The sequence below is a fragment of the Centrocercus urophasianus genome, unplaced genomic scaffold (genome assembly GCF_019232065.1).
Source record: "Centrocercus urophasianus isolate 14NV4802_14NV808 unplaced genomic scaffold, USGS_Curo_1.0 seq_22, whole genome shotgun sequence".
Classification (NCBI taxonomy): Eukaryota; Metazoa; Chordata; class Aves; order Galliformes; family Phasianidae; genus Centrocercus; species Centrocercus urophasianus.
The window spans coordinates 19,330,791-19,357,097 of record NW_024884778.1 but is presented as its reverse complement, the minus strand read 5'-3'; the positions used below and the strand labels follow the sequence as shown (position 1 = coordinate 19,357,097).

The window sequence follows — 26,307 nt, the reverse complement described above, 5'->3', positions numbered from 1 at the left end:
CCATTGTCATCAAATTTAAGACATGGAAGCACATTAAATGGTGCTCCAAATTATGCTTAGTATTGAAAACTTTTGTTATAGGAATGAAACTATGGCTCTTACAACAAACATTAATTGATTCAAGCTACATAGTGCCAATTGTTTCTCCCATCTGTAACACTGCTGATAATTCAGTGACTTTCTTTACTTTTCTCAGAAGGGATGACTGTGAAGAGGAATGCTGAAGGTGAAGTCAGCTGCTGCTTCATTTGTCCTCGTCATTTTGCAATCTATTCTAATTACATTTATCAGGTGGAGAACAAGAAACAAAACGCAACAATTTATGAAGTTTCTGAGAAGATAAAATTTCTTTTTCCTGAATTACTGCATTCTGTGCTTCATATCCCAATGCCAAATGGCAGCCAACTAAGGGATGGAATCAACTGCATTTCCTCTTGGAATAATACTTTCTTCTTTTTTTGTTTTTTTTTTTAATTTTCCCTATAAAAAGCAAATACTTGTACTGCCTTGCAAACAAATGTATGACATATGGCCTTCTTGAATAATTTCAGTACACACTGGGTATCTTCTTCTCATGTTATTTTTACATGTGCTATCATGAAAGCTAAAATTAAGATATGGCAACATTTAAATGAGTTACAACAAAGTGGCATAAACGAAATGGGACTTTCGTTTGACATTGGTGCTCTGTGCAGCAGCACGACTTCACTGCTCTGGGACAATGAAGTGCAGGATGGTGCACTTGACTTTCAAGGTTTCAGATTTGTTTGTCTTCTACACAGAGGTTTCAAATATATTCTCAAAACAGAAATACACATCAATTCCACTGTTTCCATCAATTCCATCAATTCCATTCCATCATTAACTGTTTCAAAAGCTAAGACTTCTGTGTCAGCTCTGTTTTCACCACTCTAGAAATGGTCAACCACAGTTCCCTGTTTTCAGGGAATGCCTTTTTGAAAATATGACTGGAACAGAAAAGCCTGCACCAAACACCACTAACAGAGCTGTGCATTCATTAGGAAACAGCATGGCTCAGTGGGGGCAGGTCTACAGAGCAGAACAGTGAGTGCTAAGGATGATGCTCACCATACAGGTGGATGAGGTTATTTGTCTTTGGATTACAGCAGGTTTGATCCTGAGGATTGAATACCATTCATTTTTGGAGTGTTCAATTTCATATTAAAAAAATCCCTATCATACACTTTGAGACAGCACGAAACAAAGTACAGTAAGAAGCAACAATCAGATGTGCACTGCAGATATCAATTAGCTTACTAACACTGATACATCCAAAGACACTGGATACACTTAATTCCATGTAGTACCTTAACAATTTCCTCGCCACTGACATGTCTCAGCCTTCCTAGAATATCCATCACACGATCGGGGTAAGCTTTCCATTTCAGGAGGGCAAGCAAATCCACTGCAGAGCAGTAAGAGAGAAAGAGACAGAGTCCATATACAAAGGGCAGAAGGGCAACTGCAGACCCCACTGAGATTCATTATGCTACAGTTCTGCTCTTGTTGCAGCTCACACATGTTAGAATAAAAAAAAGAAAGAAAAACAAGAAGGAAACCAAACAGTAAGAACAACATTACTAACAGAAAGGATGGAGGAACTGAAAAGTCTTAGAACGAATAAAAATATTGCTACCTTTCCTATGGCAACCTCACACTGCACTGTGAAAAATACATTTTTTTTTTCTTCCTGTGCCTCAGGAACATTGCTATAACAAGTTTTGGTTTCCTTAGCAGTTCTGCAAGAGCCAAAAAAACAAATTCTAGGATTGTGTCACAGTGCCAACAACTCATTTTTTTGTTCTTTAATCACCTAATTAAAATTATCTTCGTTTTAACAGATTACTCATGTCTTGCACTTACAGAAATGCCAGTCATTTCTCTGCCCTTACTCAGTAACAATTTCTTCAAAAAAAAAAAAACAAAGAAATCCCCAAAACAACCCAAACAAAACCCCAGTCCAACAACAATTTCTGCTCATGTCAATACAGCACACAAATCTGCCCATAAGCAATTCTGAAGTACCAGCTACTTACCATTCTGGGTCAGTTTGGTAGAAGAAAGCTGCGTGGAGACAGAAAAGGACTCTTTGGTGCTGCGCTGGAAAATAAGACTGGAAGGAATATTGGGGCAGCCGTTGTAGTCCTCTTTGCAGCAGGGCAGCCCCAGATAGAGCGCGTGGTTATTAAACGTGCTGTTCTCATCACACTGCAAACACAGGAAAGGGGATGGAATGCTACCCGGTCTATTTATTTCATTTCACACACAAGTCCTGATAGCAATTGCTTGGCAGTACTTTTATTGACCTTTTGGGTGCACACAAACACTAGTAAGGAAAAGCTGTGCTTACCACCTTCAGGGCTTGTGTGTACACAGAGGAGACTCAGTTTTAAAAGAAAATGTCACCTCCTAACTACTGACTGTTTTGAATCTATCTGCACCTTCCAACTTAGTGCTGCTGTCTGAAAGTCATAGTGAAGAAATAAATCAAAGTAAATCAATATGGTGGAAAGAAAAAATACAAAAATACAACAGCAGAAGAAACCCAACGCCAAAAACTCTCCAAAGTTTCTTGTTACAGCACTGTTGAGATGTAGCACTGCAGCAATGCATTTGAAGCTTCTGGGCACTGAAACAATTTCTTAATACACAGTAATAGTATGGGCTGTGAAACTGCCGACGGCTTGAAGACTCGTATGTTTGAATTTCAAGCAGTCATAATTAATGAAAGATAAATCATCAGTATCTGATGAGAAAAATGAGTTGTACCTACAGCAGAAGGAGGTTTCCATACCTAGTCACATAAATTCAAATTTTTAAATTTTTTTAATGTGGGAAAAAATGAGAACGCATGACAGTTGGATTTAAATTGAAGCTGTGGTGAATAGTTGAGAAGACCTGGTACCTTATAAACATAAAGCTCATGGATATCATCCGACAGGGTAGTGCCATCATCTCTCATCAATGGAGTGAATGCAAACCCAAAGAGCTTCTTTTCTCCCTTGTCTTTTGCTGTAACAAGATATAAGTAAGAAATCACATTTGTTCATACTCTATCCACATACTCTACAAAGTTACCCACCGCATTCCTAACAAAAAGCAGACAGGTAATGTAAGAATCAGTATATAACAAACTACTAAGTTTAATTCTATGCAAGTCATCAGCAAGCCTCAAAACAAACACTCAGAGAATCACAGAATGGTTTGGCTTGGAAAAAAATCTGTAAAGGTTGTGTAGTCACAACTGCCTTGCCAAGTACAAACATGCTGATCACAGTAAAATAAAAAATGTACATGCTATAAAGAAAACATTATACAGGAAAACACAGTTACAGAACAGCAGGGGAGAATATCTACAGAACGTTTTGCCCTGCAGGGATTGTGCTGTTCAATGAACATTGCAACAAGCTAACAAACTGCAGTAAAGGTGCACTGTCAAAGCTGGCACCCTCTTCCTCCTTCCCAGGGATTAACAGCCTCATTCAAGCATGAACTGGCAATGGGAAGACCTCAGCCATTTTAGATTTCTTTAGGTTACGTTTTGCACTCACTGGAGCAATGTCTGAACTCAAAGCGGAGGTGAGACCCACGAAACCTGTCAATGGGGATGGGCAGCTTGATGATTTCCCCCCATCGAGGGCTGTTATTGTGGTAAAGGACAAAAGAGTGGTAGGCACTCCTGCTTGGCTCTCCTGAGCCCAGGCTGATGCAATCCTGGAACAAAAGAACACAATTTAAGATTAAAAGACAGCACATCACTACAGATGAGTCATTTTATTACACGGTGATAATCTTCATATAATTCATCTCTTTTTGTAGACATAGAGGAAGAGCAGAAGCAGAAAATCAGACACAATAAAATCTGAAATTCTTGAAGAAATTTCTGAACTGGAGAGCACAGGCTAAACCAAAAAAAGGACTGCATAACGATGTTATCATTTAAGTTACATCTTACCATGAATAAGATATTCTTTCTACTAGAACAGAAAGAAGAGTAAGTGCTACATGTGTCAAGACTTAGTTTTCAGACTATACTAAAGGATACTAATAATTGGGTGAGACAACACTGAAAAGAAAACGCTCATCTTGTTTGGGACTTATTTCCACTGCTCTCAATAGGACTATTTCTGAACCAAGATACACTCAAGAGCAATACGGATTTGAAACAGAATATTCTTATTAACACTTTGTATGGTTCTGCTGAAGCCTTCACAGAGCCACGATTCCCGCAGCGTGGTGTAACTCAGCACACACTTTCTTCTTTGGCAGTGTTTAGAAAATGTTGTAGGTCAGGAACAGCATTCAGCCAAGGAAAGTGGTGTGCTGGGGTCAACGATCACACCTTCAGTGCACTGCTCATGCACTTGCAATCTTCAACTGGAGATTTTTTATTACTTCCCCAACCACGCTACCAACTGAAAGTTATTCAATTAACCCTGTGATTAGAAAAATGAAACGGAAGGCAGAAAGCAGCCTCTCAAGACTGTGAATGCATCTTGGGTCATGCAGGAGATCATTCAGTGGTCAGACAACCCAAACAAAGCTGTTCAACTCATCAGTACTGCACTGAGAGCTAAGTCAACCAAATTTTATTCTTATCTTTTACATTAAAAAGCTCAAATGGCACTCCCCTTGTTGCAATCTTAATATTTCCTTCTAGATTACGCTGACTGACTGAAATGAAAGCTCCCCATTCAGCACTCTCTTTGCAGCTGCTTCTTTCCCCCCACTTAGGAATAGTTATATTCTGCCTCTGAGTGAAACCAGCTTCCTTCTAATGGAAATGACAGGTTCCAACACACTGATTGATCTTACCCTACCACAGATAACACAAACCAGGCGTCCACAATGAAAAAATAAGCTGTCTAGAGTTTAAAACTAAATTCTTAATATAAAAGGTGAAATACTAAAATAACCCAGACTAACAAATATATATTACATTTTATGTATCTGTGGATACCTAGAATTCTTAAGGTCTTCAAGGCATTTCTACAGATTTAGAACATTCTATTAAAAGCCATATGCGTTTAATAAGGTCAGTTGGCTTCCATAAGGACATCAGCACTTAAGGTAAGATAACCCACTAAGTCAAAAGTAATTCCAGATGGCTGTCTCATTTGCTTTACCTCTGGGAGATGAATTTACAGAATTTTTCTATCAGGTAGAAACCATGGCAGCAAAGAAAAAAGATAATACGTGATTAGTTTCCAAACTCAGTTCTAAGTGGCTGTTTCCTTGCCTCATGCAGATATGACTTTTCCTTCAAACTGCCATTTAGAACTTTGAATTATGTCTCCATATTCAATTCAACCAATATTTGGTTTCATATGTTATCTTTCCAGGTCTATTTTGCAATAAGAGAACTATGCAGCGAGGAGTTCAAATTAAAGGGGAGGAGCTCAGGTTTTATCGTTCTTGATAGCACTTCCACTGGTTTTTCAGTAGACATTCACCAGCTTATTATTTCCTATGTAAAAAATTCTGATGACTGCATGTTTGAAATGCAACTGATCTGAGGCATCATTAGGCTTCACGAACCACAGATCTCCCTGACATAACCATAAAAAGTTGCTTTGACTGCCACTACACTGAGGAGCAGCAATATAAAAATCGGTACAAAGGTTTTCTTGTAAATAAGTTATTTAAATTGAGAATCCACAGGGGATCCTTTCTATGTAAAGTCTTTCTATTACAAAAAGTATGTTCCCCTGATTTTTTTTTTATTTGGATTGACTGCCTCTTTTCTCTGTGCCATGTCCCATCTCCAATTCCACCCATAGCCCTGAAGTACTGCTGGAGCAATACAAAGGGTAAGGGAAAGGGAAAAGTATTGCAGTGAGAACTCCAGCAGAAAACAAACAAGTCTTGATGCTATGTTGATAACGTCTAGAAACTATGTTGGCATTTGAAGATGCTGATCCTGTGCTTGGGACAACTGAGATCTACAGTGGTCTTCAGCAGACTGTTCTGTAACACAGCAATGATTAAAAATGTACGACGCTCAATTTGAAATGTATGCCTAATGCAATTGAACAGGAAAGGATTGTGATCTTCCAGAAACAGCTGTGGGCACAAAGCAGTTCCTTACAAGAGAGTTCCTTACTTGATTTTCAATCAAATCACAAGAAATTATGTTAATAAGGGAAAGGTTCCTCTTCCAATTCCCAAAACAGATTGCGGCACCGAGTTAGACACACAAGGACTTTGCGGTTCAGCCTGTTCTATGAGAATGGCTACAAAGACCACTTTTTTGCACCAGATGTTAAAAAAAATCTAGGGGAAGTTCTAATTCAACGATTTTAAATGCAGCTTCTCCTCCATTCCCAATAGCAGTTTATGTCAAAATATTTTTACTTCTCTTTCCTCACTCTTTCCCACCTCACACAAAGCTGACATATCTACCTGTTGTTCTTCCCTTCAGTAACACTATAGTAAGAACAGAGAAAGAAAGACAAACATTAACAACATTCCCAACAGGAATAACGCCCTCCCATGGTGAAAGCCAAGATCTTGGAAACCAGGGACTTCTTCAAAACGGCGCTCAACACACCAACAAACCACACTTCCAACAGCCTCGCCTGTATTCCTGTTTTATCACATACACTATTTGACTTAAGAAATTTGTCATATGCTTCTTTGATCTTTGATTACAGCGACTTTAAATTTTACTATAGTCACTGACATCACACTGCAAATTATATAAGCTTTTCAGTTTATAAAAATTTTCTCCTATGCGCCTATTCCCACATGGGGCAGTGCTCCGAATTCTTTCAAATATGTATCATGGAATCACAGAATGGCCTGGGTTGCAAAGGAGCACAGTGCTCATCCAGTTCCAACCCCCTGCTGTGTGCAGGTCACCAACCAGCAGACCAGGCTGACCAGAGCCACATCCAGCCTGGCCTTGTGTGCCTGCAGGGATGGGGCATCCACAGCCTCCTTGGGCAACCTGTTCCAGTGCCTCACTGCCCTTTGGCTGAAAAACTTCCTCCTAATATCCAACCTAAACCTCCCCCGTCTCAGTTTAAGACCATTCCCCTTGTCCTGTCACCATCCACTCTGCTAAACAGGACCACTCATAAACAGGACCACATGTAAGCGACCACTTCTTTCATTGTAATAGGTTAAAACCTTAGCCAAAACCAAAAATAGGAAGAACTAGTTTGAGTGTAGTTTCCCTGGCATCAGAGAACAAACAAACAGCATGTGTGCATGGAACAAGCAGATGGCACTCAAAACTTGAAGAGGAAACAAGCACTTACCTTCAAGATTTCTCCATCTGCGTACAGAACATACATGGTCACTTCAATGTTCTTCTGCACGCTTTTCCCACCTCTTTCAAAGTCTCCCTTCTCCAGTGTCAGGTATAAGTCATTGCGTATATCACCTGCAGGGAAAGACAGGAGGCACATGGCTACACTCACCATGGGAGACAGCGCCTGTGTGAAGCCTATGTTGATTCTGCAAACCACCCGGTGTTCTGCAAGACTATGGCTGATGCCAAATCATTCCAAGCAGCAAGTTAATTGTTAATAAAGATGAACATTTTGATATCAATGCATAAAATCAGAACGTTGTTAGTAATGCCTTCATTAAGTGTGAACTCGGAATCAACACCTGCTTTATTGTGTGTGAGTAGAGAAAGGAAAACAAAACCTCCACTACTCTGCCTAGTTATGTGATGCAGCTATCAGGAGAAAACTGAAAGCATCAACAGTGTCAGACTTCCTATTTTCAATATATTTTAAAAACAAATGCGTATTTCCGTGGTGATTGGTAGAAAATTAATTTCAGTTAAATCTTCTCTGAGTATTTTGTAGATTTGTGAATTTCCTTTTTATTGTAACAAGAAAACAAAAGCAGCCTTTTTGGATACTTGGCTGTAATTCAGTTGAGACGGATTAAGAAGGAATTATTAATTGGTTTTTCTGCTAGATTTCTGGCTAGTCCCTGGTGTCCATATGCAAGAATGTAATAGAGCAGGCAGTATGGATAGTTGCCAGTTAATCATGACCTCACCTTCAAGAGCTTTCAGAGCAAATGACTGCACTCAGCAATACAAATGCTGGCACCTCTCTCAGATTTGTTATTATCCTGAATTTAACAAAGTCTTGTTCACTTCTTATTTTGTTCTAAGAATCTGGTTTGGGAAATGCTGCTTTCAAAAGGAATGCAGTAAGTTCTAAAGCATTCACCAAGAGGATGGCAGGTAGCACTTGCTTTTCCCTCAGGTTTAGTTGCTGCTTCCATTCTGTGACCTATCACTTCTTATTTATTTCTCCCAAAGAGAAATGTATGAAAGGGCAGTATAAAAAAAATACACAATTTTTGAACAACTATAAATCAAACACTTTCAAGTCAGGGATTTTGTTAAGCAGCCTCAAGAGACCAAATAATGAAGTGGTGGAATGTTTATACAGCAAAGCAGAGACTCCTTCAGTGACTGATTTCTTCCAACCCAGTACTTGGAGAAGCTGATGCTATTAAATCTGTTTATTAACCAGAAGCACTATGAAACAAGCAGCATATGCTTTCAGGCAATGAGAGATATCCTTCTGTTGGTCAAAGATGCACTTCAAATTTTTCTTGAAGTCTCTCACCCCACCAAATTCACCCTGGATTCTACTGAAGGGACAAACAACAGAAGCTTGCCTTTATGGTCATTTTTATTCTGGAGAGCAGTACAACTTTTCACGCACAGAAGTACCACTCTGTAGCTGCCTCTCGGTGCTCTCTGCTAGCACTCCTGTGAATGGGAATCTGTTTCCAAAATGCCCTCCTTCTGTCAGCCCTGCTGGCAGGGCAGGCTCACAGGGTGGGCAGCAGGACATGAATCACAGCGAGGGCTCTGAGACTGCAGTGCTTCACTGCTGTGAGGAAGATAACAGCGAGAGGGTCACGAAAGCCCTCCAGCATTCAGTCAGGTTTTCTCATCAAAGAACAGCCATCACATGGAACGCTGTGCAGAGAAAATTATCTGTGTGTTTTTCTTGCTGTTTAAAATGCAGACAAGCCACCTATACGTTGACCACAGGAATATCAAGGAAATCTAAAAGTCGCAGCTGAAGATAGTTTAAGTCAGGGCTTTTGTTTTGAAACTCCTTCTGTTTAACAGCCTCCAGTCTTTTTTCTAAGCAGCATGCATGATGAGGACGAAAGAATCCAATTTATATGCTGTGATTCTCAATAGAAATTAGTTGTACCCATAAATTAGCATTTGGGAGATTCTTATTTATGGCCTCTTCTCCAGAACAGGGTATGGCCACACAAAGCCCAATGTCAGATTGCAAATCCTAGTTTAAATTAAATGCAGAGTTTGGTGAACGTACAGCATCCAATCTTCCATTAAGCTTACCAGAAGGGATATTACTTCACTAATTGAAAAAATGCCTGTGGGGTGGGGGGCAGAGGAATCGAGATAACAGTGGATTTGCATCAAAATGAAGGAAAAAAAGGGAAAAAGTACTTCAGTGAAGTGTAATGGAGCATCTTCTCTTGTAAAAATAGTTTATAGCATCTTAAAAATAACCAGAAAAGGCCATAATGCAAAGTAAGAAAAGACTGAAGGCTGCTGCTCTCACGCATTGCACTCATCTGCTTCTTCAAAGTCTGGAGCTAAAGCCAGAAACTCACAGACTTCAGTTTGTGTGTAATCATAAAAATATCCTCTCTAAAAGAATTCCCTCTTCCTAGCATGGTACTTAACCTAAGCTACTACTGCATCCTTGCTAGCTTTTTTTCCTGACTGCTGCTGCCACTCTCGATGTTTCTGAGCTCAGATACTGTAAAGGGCTCCACAGAAACAGAGTAAATGCTTGGACACAGAGCAGTGTGTCAGACATTTTGTTCTGAGTATGCAAATTGCAAGGCTAGAGGCCTTCACAGCAGCTCAGAAGTGCCTGAGCAGATTGCACCGTGCTTCTCGCATGTGACAAAACAAGAAGTGTGATCAGCAGAATCAAGAGATCCTTGTCAGCTCTGACACCAAAAAACAGCTACACAGCAAGTCAAAAACCCTGGCAGAGAGAGCTCTTCCTTTGCTTAATTCTGTCTTAAAATAGAAAAAGAGAGGAATAAAGGACTCGTTAATAAAGCAGACACACCTCCATGCAAATAGTTCTGGCTTGGAAGTGACAACACTTCTCTTGCACTCTGGGAGAAAAGCAGCATGTGTGCCAGTGTGCATCTCAGCAGCCTCTCCCATCCTCACAGGAGAACAGTGCACCTCATCAAAGTGGGTCAGTGTTGGCCTCCTACTGTTAGCACAGGAAAAAGAGTGCTAGGAGGCCAGCGGGCCAAAAGCATTTGTAGGTTCCAACCGGTGCGCGGCACTTGAACTGAGGACACTCGATGTCAGGATGAAATGAAGCAGCCAGTGAGTTTTCAGAATGGTATTAAAGGCCATCCCTCAACAAGTGCTTTTTATTTAAAACCAAATGTAAACGGCTCCTTAGCACAAAATATACGCAGTTTTTATATATGCAGTTCCTGAGATTAAACCTTCATGAAATGTCTTGACATACGGCGCTTCTCACAATAGCAAGAATTATTTTGTGATGTCTCGTGCTGCCCTTCATTTATTCTCCCATCACTTTTATGAGGGTTTTGTTTTGGCTATTACTGTTCCTTTAAAATCTAACTATGTCGAATATACAATTTGTATTCAAATTACCAGGTCATTAAATATTAACTGTGTGGGCTTTGCTTACACTGAAGTCCTTTCTCCTATCACCCGGAACTATTTTATTTTAAGCAAGTTGTGGAAATGAATATAAGATTCATAACACTGGTTTTGTGTTTACAGTACACATTGTACACATTCCAAATATTAGTTGTCAAGACTTGATAACATTCAATAGTCCAATGGACAATAATTGTGTTAGGATAAATCAATCAAAGAATGATTTATACTGGTTTTGCAGGTTTTTCACTCGAAGATTAAGGACTTAAATAGCAAATTAATAACCATGTACAGAAACAGCCTGTATTTAATCTAACACTTATAAGTGTAACTTAGTAACTTTCTAAATTCTTGAAGTATTGATGGCATGCAAGTATTAACATTACTGGGAATAACACTGCATCGGTAAAGGGAAACACAGGTTTTACTGACTGCCTACCTACCAAAGGAAACTTTTTTCCCCCCCTCTATAAATGGAACATTGTGCAAGTTCAATTCCAAGTGACCCTCTAGCTTTTGGTGAACAAAACACCCAAATTGTTTCAATTCCTGTAATTAAAAACTGAACAAATGATGTTTAGTAGACTATTTGATATCCATTGTTGCACTTCTGTGCCTGGAAAAGAATAGGATTTTTTTAAATTCAGTGATGTGCCTGGAAAGGTTTCCTGCAGCTGTAAGCTGAATTTTTAATGTTATCTCCTCCAAATTAATATTTTTTACTTTCCATTTTCTGACAGTTGATTAATGATAAAAACGTTCTTTAATCTCCTTGTAAATGCTTTTTTGGGGGTAATTATTACATAACTGTAACTTTCAGCCTCATCAATTCTGTCACCCTGAATATTCTGAGGATGGCTGATGAGTACTGCCACGTCCAATTCTCAGTGTATTTCTGCCACCTGAGAGAGCAGATGCTGAGATTTTCCTCACCTTTCCTACTGATTAACCTTTTTTAAGTTGGCCTGTGATATGAAGAGACGGGAAAGACAAAGCCTCTGTTACTAAAATTTCTCTGAAATGTTATGATTTGTTACCTCTACCAATCCCCAACATTCCATGAAAGATATGAAAATGGGAAAAAGCAAGCAATAAGAAGACATTACACAGAAAAGCAGAAACTTACACCCAACTATCTTCATCTCTGCGTCAGAAAGAAAGGGGAGACAATAAAAGGAAAGGAAAGAGAGAGAAGCCAGGAAATTAAGACAAGGAAAGAGAAAAAAAAAAAGAGAAAGAAACATCACTCACAAGTAGAAGATGAAGCATGCACTTTTCATCAGAGGATCAAAGTAAAAGACAGAATACTTATCAGCGCATGGGGAAGGGAAGGGATGTCCTTTAGGGAACTGACAAACGCCATGCCTATGCAATAGATTTCTGATCAGCAAGTTCTGTATACAAATAAAGTTGCAATCCAAAAGGCAAGCAGCACATGCCTCATTGCTTTTATCTCTGGGGAAAGGTAAAATTTTCAGGATCAGATGGACGTTCTTCAACCCAACAGCAATTCAGAAAAGAATAAAAACCAAAAACCAAAATGGAACAAAAACCCACCACCTCTTTGTGAATCTGTGCTGACTGACTCCCCTCTGATTTGGGCAAAAAGAGCATTAGTCTTCACGATGCTCTTCTCAGGTCACAACACAACAGGAAACAAAGAACGCAAATCTATACTTAAAACTGAAGGCAGGCATGGTTATTTCAAAATATAATAACATATATATGTTTTCATAACCATGCAAGATACAAGCACATCAAAACTGGTTTAACTTAATTTCTTAAATGACGTCCACTCATGATGCTCTGAGTGAGGGAAAAATGAGCTTGATACAGAAACGAGTGCTACTGTAAAAAAAAAACGGGGTAGGAGAATTGTGTGGAGAGACACAGCTACAGAATTATAATGGTTAAGACACCTACATTTGAAAGGAATTCCTATTAAAAAAGAAATTGAAGATGTTAAAACCCATCACCAGGAAGATTCATTTGAAATGTCAGCTCTGTTTGCTTTAAAGAAAATACATTTCTTGGGTCAGCAGAATGACCGTTGCAAATTTTGACAATATTAGGTGATATATTAGCCTTCATTAATTGATTCATCAAAATAATTTTTCAATCACACTGTTTTAAAAATCAGCATCCACTTGCAAAATACGTATCTTTACATGCACTTTCTGTGCTCTTCCCAGAGCGGAAACCCCATCTTTCATGAGAAAGAAACAGTTCTGAAGCAAAGGAAGGAAAAGGAAGTTTGACAAAGACAATTAAAGAAACAGGCATGATTGAGAACTGCTGAAAGATTTCATCTGGTTGCTTTGTAAATGATATCTTTTCTAATTCCAGACCACAGTAGCACACCCAATCAGTCTGATTCTGGCTGTAATGACGCAGGCACAAAGCACGGCGAATTGATGGGCATTCCTTATTCCTCTAGCTTTGCTAACACATCTGAAGGATAACTCCCTCTATCCAAGTGCTCTGTCGTAGCCATCATGTAAACTCAAACCAGTTTCATCTATTGTTTTTAAAAAAATAAAAATCTGCAAATATCTGCTGTCACTTAACAGAATGAATAATATTGATGGCATCAGCACAGCGATGTTGTGTTTTAATCTCCTAATTTTTCAGTTGAAGAATATCCAGATCAATGAATTTTTTTTGTTTAGAGCACTGCTCACGACTATCTCACTCTGCATCCAGCAGTATCCTCATTTGTCACTGCAGCGACAGTCTGTCTACACACCACGACTGCCTTGGTTGTTCTATCTGCTCCTCAAGCACATTTACAAACTGCCTTTTGTCTACAAATTAGAGCCTTTTTTTTTTTTTTTTTTTTCTCCGAACAGAAATGCCTGGAAGCTTGGCATCAAGACTGTATATGTGGACGTCTTGCATCCCCCTCTGAATTGAGAATTTCTGAGTATTCAGCACCTTAGAGGGGCTGTAAGCATTTAGTAGCAGAATGGTGGTCCTTTCATATGTTTGTTGCATTGGTCAGTAATTTCAGTAGACCAATCTGTCTGTCCTAGTTGCCCCACTATGAACCCAATTCCAAACATATTATCATCTTAAAATCCCTCTGTTCTCCCCAACAGAAACTGTCACTTCCACAAAAAGAAAAAAAAAAAAAAAAAGAAAGAAAGAAAAAGAAAAAAAGGACGCTAGCTAGCAATAGAGACCTAACAGAATGTCTTTGTGAGGAATGCAACTTGAGAAGCTGTTGGGTCAGCTGGAAATGTCACTACCATACATATGCAGATGGAAGCACTGCAGGCATTCACTTTGGAAAATAGTTTTCATTTAGCTAAAATGTCCAAGGTGTCACAGCTGAATATCACCAAAATCATAACAACATATCTGTAATTTGGTTGACCTCCTTTGCACTGAAGCAGCACTCTCTCTAGTGTTCTTAATTACAAAGAGAAATTAGGTTTGGAAATTGTAATTAGCTTCACTAGATAGAGGATCTCTAAAGTTTAGGGTAGGAACAGCTTTTGCCATAACACTGCTAACTTGCTTACTCACCCCCTGGACACAACAGCAAAAGCACAGGGAAAACAGACCCACTATAGCAGGCTCCAGAAACAGGTGAGGGGGAACACCAAGGCCACAAAGCCATTCTTTCAGTTTGCTAAAATCAAATGGTCTGAAGGAACTGAGGGGCAGTTCTACAAACACAGAAGTGCAATTCTTGCAGGAGAATTGGGTAAGTAAATTTCTGTTAAATTGTTCCTGACGCTGACTTTTCTAGCTGTGATCTACAGCTACATTTCCTAGCTGACATCTACATGTCATCTCAATCGCAGCAGACCATCATGCTGGCACAGTGTCTACATATCTGCACACAATACTTAGTCTTTTCTCTATTTAACTGCTTTAAGGTCACTAGGAACTAAAATTTTTAATTGGCTTTATAACCCACAGTACTGAACTGACACCAATTTCAGGTTATTTCAATACGGTGGACTGTGAACTACATTTCTAGTTCTAGCTTTACAAATAGTTACAGCAGCATTTCAGCAGGAACAGGGAAGAAAGACCATATTACAGCTGCTTTCAAGAGTATTAGCAAATAAAAACATACTGTTCTAAAACCATATACCTTGGATTCTAGAATACTTCCCACATATTCTCAGTTTTTATTGCGCTTCCTCAAGAGCCTCCACAGTAAAGCTACAACAATTGCTTTTGATGCCGATGTGTCACTGCAGTCTTTCCAATAATAAAATCTGATAGCTTTCCCATTATGCTTTTATTAAATTTCTTATGTCTGCAAGTCATCCTTGGTCCTGTTATATTGCAAAGCAATAAGGTAGTATTGCTACACATGCAACATAATTAGAAAGCCCATTTCTTATTACACTGTAAAAATTAAGGCTGTTTAACGCCAGGTTTTGTATCCATGATTGTGTGACTGGCTAAGTTCCAGTTTCCTCCCTAAACGAGCTCTTGGTTATGCTGTGCCTACCTCAACTTGTGCCAAAAAGTCAGCTGTCTTAAGCTGCTGCTCCAGAAGCAAGGAGCACAGCACAGCCTCAGCCAAGGCAGCTGTTGCAGGGACTAGGAACTCAGTAAGATCAGCTGCAAAATCAGACCAGACCTGCAGCCTCACGTACTGTACATCAAGGTAAAAGGATCACAATAACTCCAAAAATCAAGGTGGCAAAGTAGAAGAAACTCTTCAGTCAGGCTTTAGGTTACTATTAAGAAACTTTTAAGAAAATTTTAAAATAAACATTTCCACGCTTAGACTACATGGGGGATTTTTAAATGAGGAAAAGGAAATTAAGCAAACTTCCAAGATCACCTCTGATACATATGAATATTGAGTGTCCACTGATTAAACTGTTCAGCATGCCTCTCAGAATCTGCAATTGGCATGTAGTGACAAATAATACAACCCTTGTATTTTTAACCTTCTTCCAGAAAAGTATTTTCTGATGTTTTTTTAAGGAGAACATGAAAAAAACATGACCAATGTCTTAAGATTAGAGCTGTTATGTTTACCTGGCATTATGACATCGGGGAAACCCAGCTTTCTGGTAACAGAAACACCTCTGTTAAAGATCATGGGGTTTTCCCTCCGAACCTGCTCCATGTCACCACGAAGAAGCTGAAGAGATATTATAAGTCCTGAAAAAAAACACAGAAATATTCATTTTTTAGGCCTAAGAATTAGATGGCTAAAAAACTGCTTTGATCTATGGCTAATTTAATAAAATTTAATACAAATACCCAAACATAAAGTTATTTTTTGCCTTGGAATCGCTTAGAAGTGGAACGGAAGAAACAGATCTGCTTCAGTGATCAGTTAGGAGCATAATATTATATAAACTACAATGCTTTCCAAGTCAGAATACTCAATTCCAATGGCACATCACAAGTTGAAGTATTTAGCGTTATTTCTATACGTCATATACAGTGAATTACTACATATATACGAGCAACATCACTTCTATGTGAACTACCGTATTACACAATCCTGCAGGACATCCCAGAAGTGTCTTTAAATCAATGTTTCACTTTATTCTTGACCTACTTCATGTAATAATGTTGACTTTAGAGAAATTCTGTATCTCAACATATTTCATGAGAACCAACACGTGAAAGTGAACCTGGAAAACAAGCACCAGAAATGCTCAGCAGCCAGCTCTTTCCGTGACCCTTTGTTCAGTATATCAACCAAATAGGAATATCAATCACTAGGAATAACTGCACAGTTAGTCTAACTTCTCTATTAGCTTTTAATTTAAAGGATATACCACACCCATAAAATGAGGATTATGTACTGGTAAAGTTAGAAAATTAAGCACTAAGATGCCAGAAAACGCCAGCATTAAGACCAACCATGGAGACTTAGTCTCATCCTCCGCCAAGCATGCACAAAAAGCAATGAGAATCACATTCATATAGTAATTTTTCCTTATTTCATTCAGTGAATGACAGCCAGTAGCTCTTTCTTCCTCTCTGCTCACTGTGTGGAACAACACATGCAAAAACTACCTTTTATATATATTCTTGCACGAACTATCTTTAATTCTGCTATTTTCTAAGCTCAATATATTGGCTTTGCATACAATATGTAATCATTTCGTTAGACATGCTTTTAGGAAACTGAGAGCACTAATATCCAGTCCACGTGCAATACCTCCAGTAGTTAGCAAATCGAACCAGAGTTGATCGATTACCTGTATAAGTTAGTCACTAGAAATAATAGAGAACATAATATTACAGCACAGTATTACAGATAGCACTTCTCTGACACCCTCCCACATGCTACACTCCAACAACCTTCTGCCTACCTACTGCTTCTCCCAAGAGGTTGGTAGTCTGCTCTCCAGTCTTTTCTTTTCCAGCCTAACCTCCCAGGTTTTTCCGTTCCCTGCAGCAGATATGAAGGACTACTCTTATGTAAGAGCTGCTGAGACAGGGAGAGAACCAACCAGAGCTTGCTTTCAGGACACAAACTGCAAGTGTGATTTGAAAATTTCTATACTCTAAGAATAGGTTATGAGAAGCCCAAATTGCACTACTTATGCTAAAATCACTTCAGTCTGCAATACTGTCCCTCACACTGTGACAGCACTTCTGCCAAGCCTCAAACTCTTGATCCAGAGATACATTAGATCTTAGTATGCTTCAAGTGATTATCTTAAAGAGATGAAGACAAGTAAAAATCTATTTCCTTTTCTTCTGCTCTTCAAAAATGCTCATAACTGAAAAAAGAACGTTTCAGCAGGCACCTGGCAGTTGCAATTAATGCAAACAGACCAAGTTTTCCAAGTTGTTCACAATTCAGGATAAGTGGTAGACAAACTTCACTGTAATAGGAACAATGTGGAAGGAGATCAGCTTTGAATGTCACAAATCCCCAAACTCAAACCTCTTTTATTTGCTTTTTGGTTGTGTTTAACATCTTTTACGTGGTTGTGAAATGCATATTCTGCTACAACATCTGAATAAGCAAATAAGTGGCACTAAGGCAATAATAGTACTTGGATATCAGTGTGCCTGTCTGAACCATACCCTCACCTAGCAATGCAAAACTACCTGCAACTAAGCAGAACACTATCTAATTCACTAGTTTCTTTTGGAATGGAATAGCAACTTCATCCTTAAATCAGTAAAGTATTAATGAAGTTACAAGTGAAAGATGTATGTATTCTTTCCATGTTTATCTGCCATTAACCAGGAAAATAAAAATAGATGTGAAAGGTGGTAAACACCCTCCTAAGGCAGCTAATTCTCCTCAACTACGTAACGGAACACTCAGTACTGAAACTACCACAGGGTCTTTGTGACAATGAATTTATAGGTATGAAAATGCCGCTTATCTTGGGTCAGACAGAATTTTCTACATAACACAGACAAACTTAATATCTGGTTTTACCCTCATTCACACAGACGCACCGTATCCTCAGGAGAGCAGCCCACAGATACATGTGATACCTGGAAGTTTCAAGGGAATTGAACAGGAAGATTGTTTTACTCAGGGAAATTCCAATGAATAAATTTTAATCCTTCTCTTCCTGTGCAGTGAAGTCTGCTCAACCTCAGCCAGTGTCACAAAGACACAGTGGAGTTCTGCCAGTGCTGATAGCTGCTAACGTCGTATCCAAGCATGGGCTAGCAGTTTTCACAACCACAGATATACTGTAAATACAACAGACCATAAGCTAATTCTATAGCAGGCCATTAGCTCTCTCCACAGGTGAGATCTTCTGGAATAATTAAACAAAATAGATAAAAAGGTGAAGAAAATTAAGCACACTGAAATCACAACGTATTATTTTCAACTGTATCTGAAAAGGAAAGATAACAAGTATGTATTATAATTCCTGGTTAAATTGGCAAAGGTAAGGCAGCTTACATCTGTAAACAGAACACAAGTTTTAGTTAACATTTAAATCATCACAGTAGGTACAGAAATCCAGCTACGTGTAATCTCGCACGTCACTGAAATACTGCACTCTAAATAATCAGCAGTTTCAAAAGGAAATCTTCAGTTCTTCTACCAGAGAAGTATACAAGTAAACACTTACCATAGTTGGAGCTGGGTGCTGTGTATTTGGTGCTGGACTTGCGAATGATGTTTTCATGGATCTGACACCATTCATTTTCATTGTTACACCTAAAGCAAAATAACACCAGTTCAAGCTAAAAGCTTGATAAGAAAGTAAACTTTGTTGCAGAAATAACACTGTGGGGTTTTGATGCATGAGCAAAAGTCTTGTTTTTAAAAGTGAAAGGAGAAAAAACATTTTCCCCAATAGTTATCTCCTTTTTATGGACATTTTTGAGCCTTCAGTGACTCTTCTATCATTAAAACAATTGCTTCATTCTTTGTATCACGATTGAATGAAGATTTATTTATCTTTAGCTGAATTCTCTGCACATAGAAAATTGGTTTTGAGTTGGAAGTAACTGCTGCCATATATTACTGTTCTGTGTACCACAAACAACAACAACAAAGCCAGATTCAAGAAATAAAAAGCAGAATTCGGAAGATAAAATAAAGATCTGATTTTTGAGTGTCTCAGCATCAACAGCAAGTCTTCTGCTCACGTGCACACTTTACAGGGTGCCTGAAACATGACGTAGCCCTACCTCCCACACTGCAGGAAAAAGATATGCGTGCTTCTGTACAAATTCCACTCTCTGCAGGAGTTTTTTTAATGGTCCACTCATCTATATGCAATTTCAATAAGCATTAACAGTAAATGCTTATTATTTCCCATTTTCATTTACTTTATGTACCTAAGCCCTTGATACACTTCCAGGATAGAAATTACAATATAACTATATGTCAACTCATTTGTCATATTTCCACTCAATATTATTTCACTATTAAAAAATCAATGTTAACATCAGTTCCAATAAAGCACTGAAATCTGGCGTACAAATTATTCTCTTTTCAAACAACATCCACGCAGTGTAGCTGGCTGCACTGTCCTTCATTAGACAATCAAATCCAAAACAGCTGGATGTACATCTACCAAGTCCACCACCTAAAAGCAGTGTCTATAAACAAAATCCTTGTAAATATTTCCAGATAATTCTGTCTTTCCGGCTAGGTTATGCAATGAAAGGCTCTTCTTCCTGACCAGAATGGAGTAGAAAGGAAGTGAGGAACCCTGCTGTCCTCAGCAGAGAACACAGCTGCTGACCCCACTCCTCCCGCTGCTGCATTAGGAAGGAAACATTCAGCACTCAGTCCCGGGGAAAAAACTGCTCCGAGGAGTCAGTAGGAAAGGCTCTTTGGATTGCTTTGTGGACTGAAAAGGGTTCCTGTCTTCAATGGGTTTCTGCCTTTGGGGATATAGGTCTTGTTAAGGTATGCTGGGAAAGAGCTTTTGGGGATTCTTCAAGATATGAACTGTAGAGAAATACAGGGCCGAGGGTATAAAAGGGCTCGGTCATACATAATTGTGCTGCTGTCAGGACGTTGAAGATACATTCACAACTCTGTTTTGTTACTGAATGTTTACAAAACATACTAAATTAGTGGTCTGTCTGTGTTTCAATCGTCACTGGCAGTCTGGATCCACAATACTGCGCCCAGTTTTGGGCTCCCTAATACAAAAGCAAAACATCTCTCTCCTCTGAGAGCCCAGTGGATGAGCAAAGGCTGAGGAAATTGGGATTTTTTGGCCCGGAGAAGACAAGGGAAGGGGAGAACACGATTGGCAGCTTTGTGTTCAAGAAACATTTAGTTGTTGTGCTGAGGGACATGGTTTAGTGGGGAAATATTGGTGACAGGTGAACGGTGATGATCCTGGAGGTCTTTTCCAACCTTCATGATTCTATGATTCTTTTTCATAACTACAAGCCCTCATTAAGACAACAGCCAGTTTCTTCAGTGGGGCTTTGTGAGATGGTGTAAAGCAACAGGCTTGAACTCCAGTAAGAAACCACAGATCCTTTCAATTGGAACGATGACTCTTATTTAGCTGAACATTAAAGCTGAATAGCTTTGTTTGCACTAATAACGAGTAAAGCTGTATAACCAATCTGTTAAAGATGCTAAGCTTCCAGGAAAAAAAGTGCTATCAGCACAAACAGCTTGTTATCACATAATGAAGAGATGCACTAAGAATGCTGTAATGTACTTCATACTAGTGTAAGCACAGATGAAATAACAATTTTACAGGTGTAATAATCTAAATGAAGACCCAAAATGGGACCTTTGTCACAAACAGTCCTATTGGTTAAAGAAGAAGAAGAAGAAGTGTTTTGATCACATCTAACTGCCTTTTAAATTCGATTGTTATTCAGAATATTTAAAGCACAAATGAAAGTCAGCAATATTTAACTCAGGAGTAATACTGAATCTTATTCTTCGTGAAGTGCAACTGAATTAAATTTCATTCCTATTGACTTTTACCTAAAGGAAACCCTAAACAACAACAACAACAAAAAATGAACAAAAAGCTCTTCAGAAAACTGTTTATAAGCTTTTGACTCCTAAAAACAGTATTGAGAAAGAAGTACATTTTTCTAAAACTTGTTCCATGTGTTATAAAATTTTAAAACATTCATTGATTTCCTCCATAATGTTGGCAAAATTGGGGCATGATATGAAGCTGCTACTGTGAAGACTACAGAGATTTTTTGGCTGCACCATAATGGAACTGAAGAATAGTGTCCTGGTAAAAGGAATTAAAGCCATCTAGAAAAAGGGGTAGCTAATAATTTTTGGTTGTGTCAGTATTAGCACACCACATACTGTCAAGAACAGTGAGATAAGCTGCAGCCTGTTACAGTACACTTACCAATACTCAACAAACACTGATTATCACACAAACAAAAGACAATTTGGAACAAATTAAGCATGATGTACAAACACTAATGCAGGAGAAATGGAGAAAAGTTGTGTCCTCTCTACCTGCTATCCAAAACACTGTTAAGGCTGCATTTTTGGCCTGGCAGGTGAGGTTAGGCTGGGGCTATCCCACATGAAATCTTAGCTCTCCAACCATCTCCTCATCCCTCCTTCACTGCTGGGTTTGGGCAGTGGACATCTCAGCTGACCACAGGAAGATACGAAACCTTCCCACAGTGACACAGGAGCAGGGTGCGTGAGCCTGCCTGCTTCCTGCAGTGCACTCCCCTCACCCTTTGGGATCAGGGATGTAAGGATACATGTCCCTGTCTATTCCTATTCCTCCATCTATAGACCTGTTTGTAAACTTATCTTCTATTCAGCTTATTCATCAGGGAAAAAAAAATTCTACCCACATTCCTTACTGCACTTCCCTTGGCAAGACAATTGAAATCATTTATTCCACTGCAAATAATGCTTTCCTTAAAAAGGGAACCAACAGAACAAAGTCTGTACCATTCTTCACCCTCAGAGCTGAGGTTACAGAAAATGTCTAACTTTTAACTTTTTAGTTGTTGTATCAGCCTCTGGAGTTGAATTTAAAATAGATTTCAGTCTTCAAAGACTTATGCCTGTAAATTAAGCGGGAACAAAGTTGTCCCAAAAATCAATGGAAGGTCAAGTTAGCTTAAAGCTAGTTTTGTACCAAATACCAAAGTAAGCTGTACTTCACATTTCTTGAACACAAAGAAGAATACCCCCCCAAGTCTGAAATGTTGGCCTGAGAACACTTACCAGTAATGCAGTTTATTGCGTTTTGTCTAAATACCACATGTATTATCAGACGTATTTCTAGTTTCAACAAGAATTTTGTCCTGAGCCATCCATCATCTCTGCAGGTTGGCTAGTTCTGCAGTAAATCTATTGAGTGGAATGTTTGCCATACTACACAGACCCTGATGTCAAACAGGGACAGAAATGCAAGGAACGTCTGTCCAGCTGGGCAAATAGCAACAACTGAATTTCAACATGGAAAAGACAACACAGCATTAAGATGAAAGAAACTTAAAATCTAGTGCTGGCGAAAAAGGGAAACGCACAAAGGACTGAGGGAAAATAGGACAGAAAGACCCCAAATCCATACGAAGATAAAACGAAAGAGAAATACATGAAGGTTTTAGGGCAGTGGAAGCAACAACATGAAGAATAAGGTGCAGCGATCAAAACCAAAGAACTGAAGATAAATATTCACATAAAAGCATGAAATCAAAATATCTTAAAAACATACGAATTGAGATTTCAGTTTTTATCTCACTTTTAAATGTGCATTATTAAAAAGAATTACAGAAGTAAACCTTCATGCTTTTACATAATGAGCTTACAGCTAGAGCTGTGGTACTCTATCCTCTTAGTAAGATTATAACATGACTGCAGGATTAACCAACAGCAGATTGTGAGAAAAAGACCTTTTCAGTCATAAATCTTTAGCAATAATAAGGCAGACTGGTGAAGTAAATTGATTTTTTCTTTCTGTGCATGTCCTCTCTTGTGGATCCAGCAACAGTCTCAATTTAAATGCCGTGTATTTCTTTCAGCCAATGTTAGGCTTTCAACTTCTTTCCAGCTGCTCTCTATGAAAGGCTTTTCTGTCTCTAAGTTTTACACTGATAGTGCGCAAAAATAATGCTTCTTACTTCTCTTTCAAAAATACAAATAGACTTCCCTCCTTATTTCATCGCATGATGTTTTTGGGCTGGCTTGAGGCATGTTAACAGCAATAAAAGTGAGTGCAGCAGGTAAGAAAAGTAGCTCAGCGCTGTTTTAAGTATTCATGCACAATTTCCAGATCATAGAAGACAAAAATTTGTTATTTCAATTCTTATCTACAAAGCAAGAAAAGTTAGCTTAGCCAAATGAATGTGCAAAGAGAAGATGTAAGCAGACAAAGCTGTGAAAACATTCTGTCGTGAAGACTAACAGCTATTAAAGCTGCAAAAGGGATAAGCTCGCACTTTTTAGCTAGATCAATTTATTCTCTCTTCTGAAGATTTCTGTTGGAGGTTTACAAAGAAGACGCCAAAGAGCAGCGGCACAAAAGAACAATGTACAACACTCCAGTGCATGATAATGGAAATAAAAGATTAGAAGCATCTGATTATGGTGTTGAATTTTGTTATGTGCTCTGCATCTTCTCTGAGGAGGCAGTAATGGCTGACTATGGATGTTAAAAACAAAGAGTTTGGGGAAGCAGAAGAGAAGAACAACTGGTATAAACCTACTTCAGCCTTTTGGTCGATACAGTTGGTATTTTGGGTGGTCTGCAGGGAATCCATACTAACAGGACAGTTCAGGGTGAGTAGAAGAAAAGGAACACTTCTCTACCCAGTGATTTTTTTTCATGGCAGTATTAAGAAATTAATTTATCACTGACAAATGGACAAGTGCAGTATTTAACAGATTTTTACTCTCCCATTCGTCAGCAAAGAAGAAGCTAAAGATGCACTAAAAGGGCATCAAAACAGAAATCAGATTCAGAATGCTTCATTACTGTAAACATTCGAAATGTCGCAGTTCCAATGCATTAACATATTTCTGCAAGACGAACATCAACAAATTACATAACCAGAAACCATCAGCTTGAGATAAGCTGAAACTGAATGGTGATAAAATGCCGAATTGCCCAGATCCTATTGACAACAAGATGAAAGAAGTCCATTCTCTTCCCTGCAACTTGACATTTTTGCTACAATTTTCGTAACTGCTGGCAAAACAAGAATGGAAGAGCTGACTCTGAGAGACTTGCTTTGGACGAACTGATTTCTAACGTAGGAAGAATTATTCAAGAATCTTTTCCTGAACAACGAAAGTCATTTTTTTTTCATTTACAGCTTCCCATGAATGGCACATTTTCTGCTGCTGAATGCACTTCTCACAAGAGTTCTATTACCCCTCAAATTATCTTATTACTCAGATGGTGGCCACAGACAAAATATTATTATCTGTATCTGAGCCCATCTGCAAATATTGTCAGTATTCCTTCTCAATGACAAGGTATCTAAATACTCTCTGCAGTGTCCCAACAATTTGCCTGTGCTCTCTTTATTATGATTACAAGACCACAGTGCACAGTAAGAATTGGTAATTCAAAGTTCAAAATCACAAATAAACAGAAGATAGATTATTGCTCAGAAAATGTTGACTTGTTTTGATTTTTCTGGTCACATGCTGTTGATTTCAGTTGTTCCCTAGTTGTTTTCTTGGTCATCATGACTGAAAAAGAATTGGAGATGCTGCTTCCCTTCATCAAGGGTAACAGAGAATATTTCTACGATCTTGAGCTTAGCAGATTTTAAATAAGGCCCATTAACAAAAGCACAGCTTTGTATATCATTTGAGATATGAGCAATATTCAATAATTTCTGAAGCATTTAACATACCCAAAGCATCTGTAATAATATTCATTGCTTTCTATGAGCTTCTGAAACAGTAACTGCCAATAGAACTAGTATAACTTGTCAACATAAATCAGTAAATGCAGCTTATGGCACCTTAATATTTAGCATCTCTTATGCATCAATATATTGAATTTTTTTTTCTCAATTCTTTTACTTCTAAGAGTTACTCACGTGTAAACTTTGAGAACAAAATCCTTCTCCTCTTTTATTTCAGAGATCGACTGAAGTACATCCATGATGCTCAACACTGCGCAGCCATAGGGGCGGCGATAGTGTAAATGTGGGGGCCCCTTTTTTGAGTCATTTAGCAACATGCGACCTAAAACCAACAGAAATTCAAGATATTAGATCCTCAAATGCAGCAATTCTATCAATTGTGCTCTGTAATCCCCCTCAGAATGTATTCCCACAGTAAATGTCAACTAAATTGTGATCTTCCCTACATTTGTAGCTTCCTTTTCTCCTTATACCATTTTTATTTCAGAGGTTCACTTGAACTAGCTGACTCACTGGGTTACTTCAATTCAGGAATGCCAGCTTATTAGCTAACAAAACACTCAAGGACAAAGCAAACGCTGCAAAGTCTGGCCACTGTTGATGTACAGCCTCACAACATGTATCTGCATCCAGCCCAGCTGACTACAAATCATTTCTCAAACGAGACAAGAATACATCTTGCACTCATCTCTGTGCAACCACACAGTGATTCATGTGGTCCTTCCATTTTACACAAATTTACACAAATTTTCACTTCATGCAGGTGTTTTAAGGGAATGTATTTCACATACTGTCATTTATCACGTTTGTCTTGGAGCATGAAAGTAGAATTCAGAGATGAGCTGTGCAGTGATTAACTTTCTACTGGCAGTTTTCTAACAGAGCCAAAAATGTGTAGGCCAGAAAAAAATCACTGTGATGATCTGAGTCAACTTGAACTACACATCATAATCTGTTCAGCATATCTTGCATCAATGGTAAGAATCTGAACTTAGACTTCAACGTAGCTTTAAAAAGTTCTCCAAGCTTCCTTCAACAAATAGCTCAGGTGAAGTGGAGTAATTAGAGCTTTCAAACATTTCATAACACACTAAAGTCAGACAATGAAAAACAGATCCTTCCAACATGTTTGTGACTTTGAAGGCTTGTACTGTCATCCAGAAGGAAGTCCAACAAAGCTACAGTTTCCTTAAGCCATTTAGAGATTCTGTGCTTCAGAAAAGATACCCGTGGCTGCTAAAGCATACTTGTGGTGAACTGACTGGAAAGAAGGTTGAATACCATCTCATTGCAAACACTATCAAACCATTTCTCAGCTAAAAAGCTGT

General features: G+C 38.6%; 1 protein-coding gene across 1 annotated transcript in view; it reads right to left on the bottom strand.

Annotated features, from left to right (window-relative positions):
• Positions 1-26,307, bottom strand: part of DOCK3 (dedicator of cytokinesis 3) — a 184,769-nt gene that overhangs the window by 64,687 nt on the left and 93,775 nt on the right. The window contains exons 12-19 of the mRNA XM_042823318.1: positions 25,154-25,301; positions 18,748-18,836; positions 15,713-15,838; positions 7,284-7,408; positions 3,573-3,735; positions 2,927-3,033; positions 2,058-2,229; positions 1,329-1,426 (exon numbers count right to left, since the gene is read on the bottom strand). Of these exons, the coding sequence (XP_042679252.1) occupies positions 1,329-1,426; positions 2,058-2,229; positions 2,927-3,033; positions 3,573-3,735; positions 7,284-7,408; positions 15,713-15,838; positions 18,748-18,836; positions 25,154-25,301 (1,028 nt within the window). The remainder of the gene's footprint in view (positions 1-1,328; positions 1,427-2,057; positions 2,230-2,926; positions 3,034-3,572; positions 3,736-7,283; positions 7,409-15,712; positions 15,839-18,747; positions 18,837-25,153; positions 25,302-26,307) is intronic.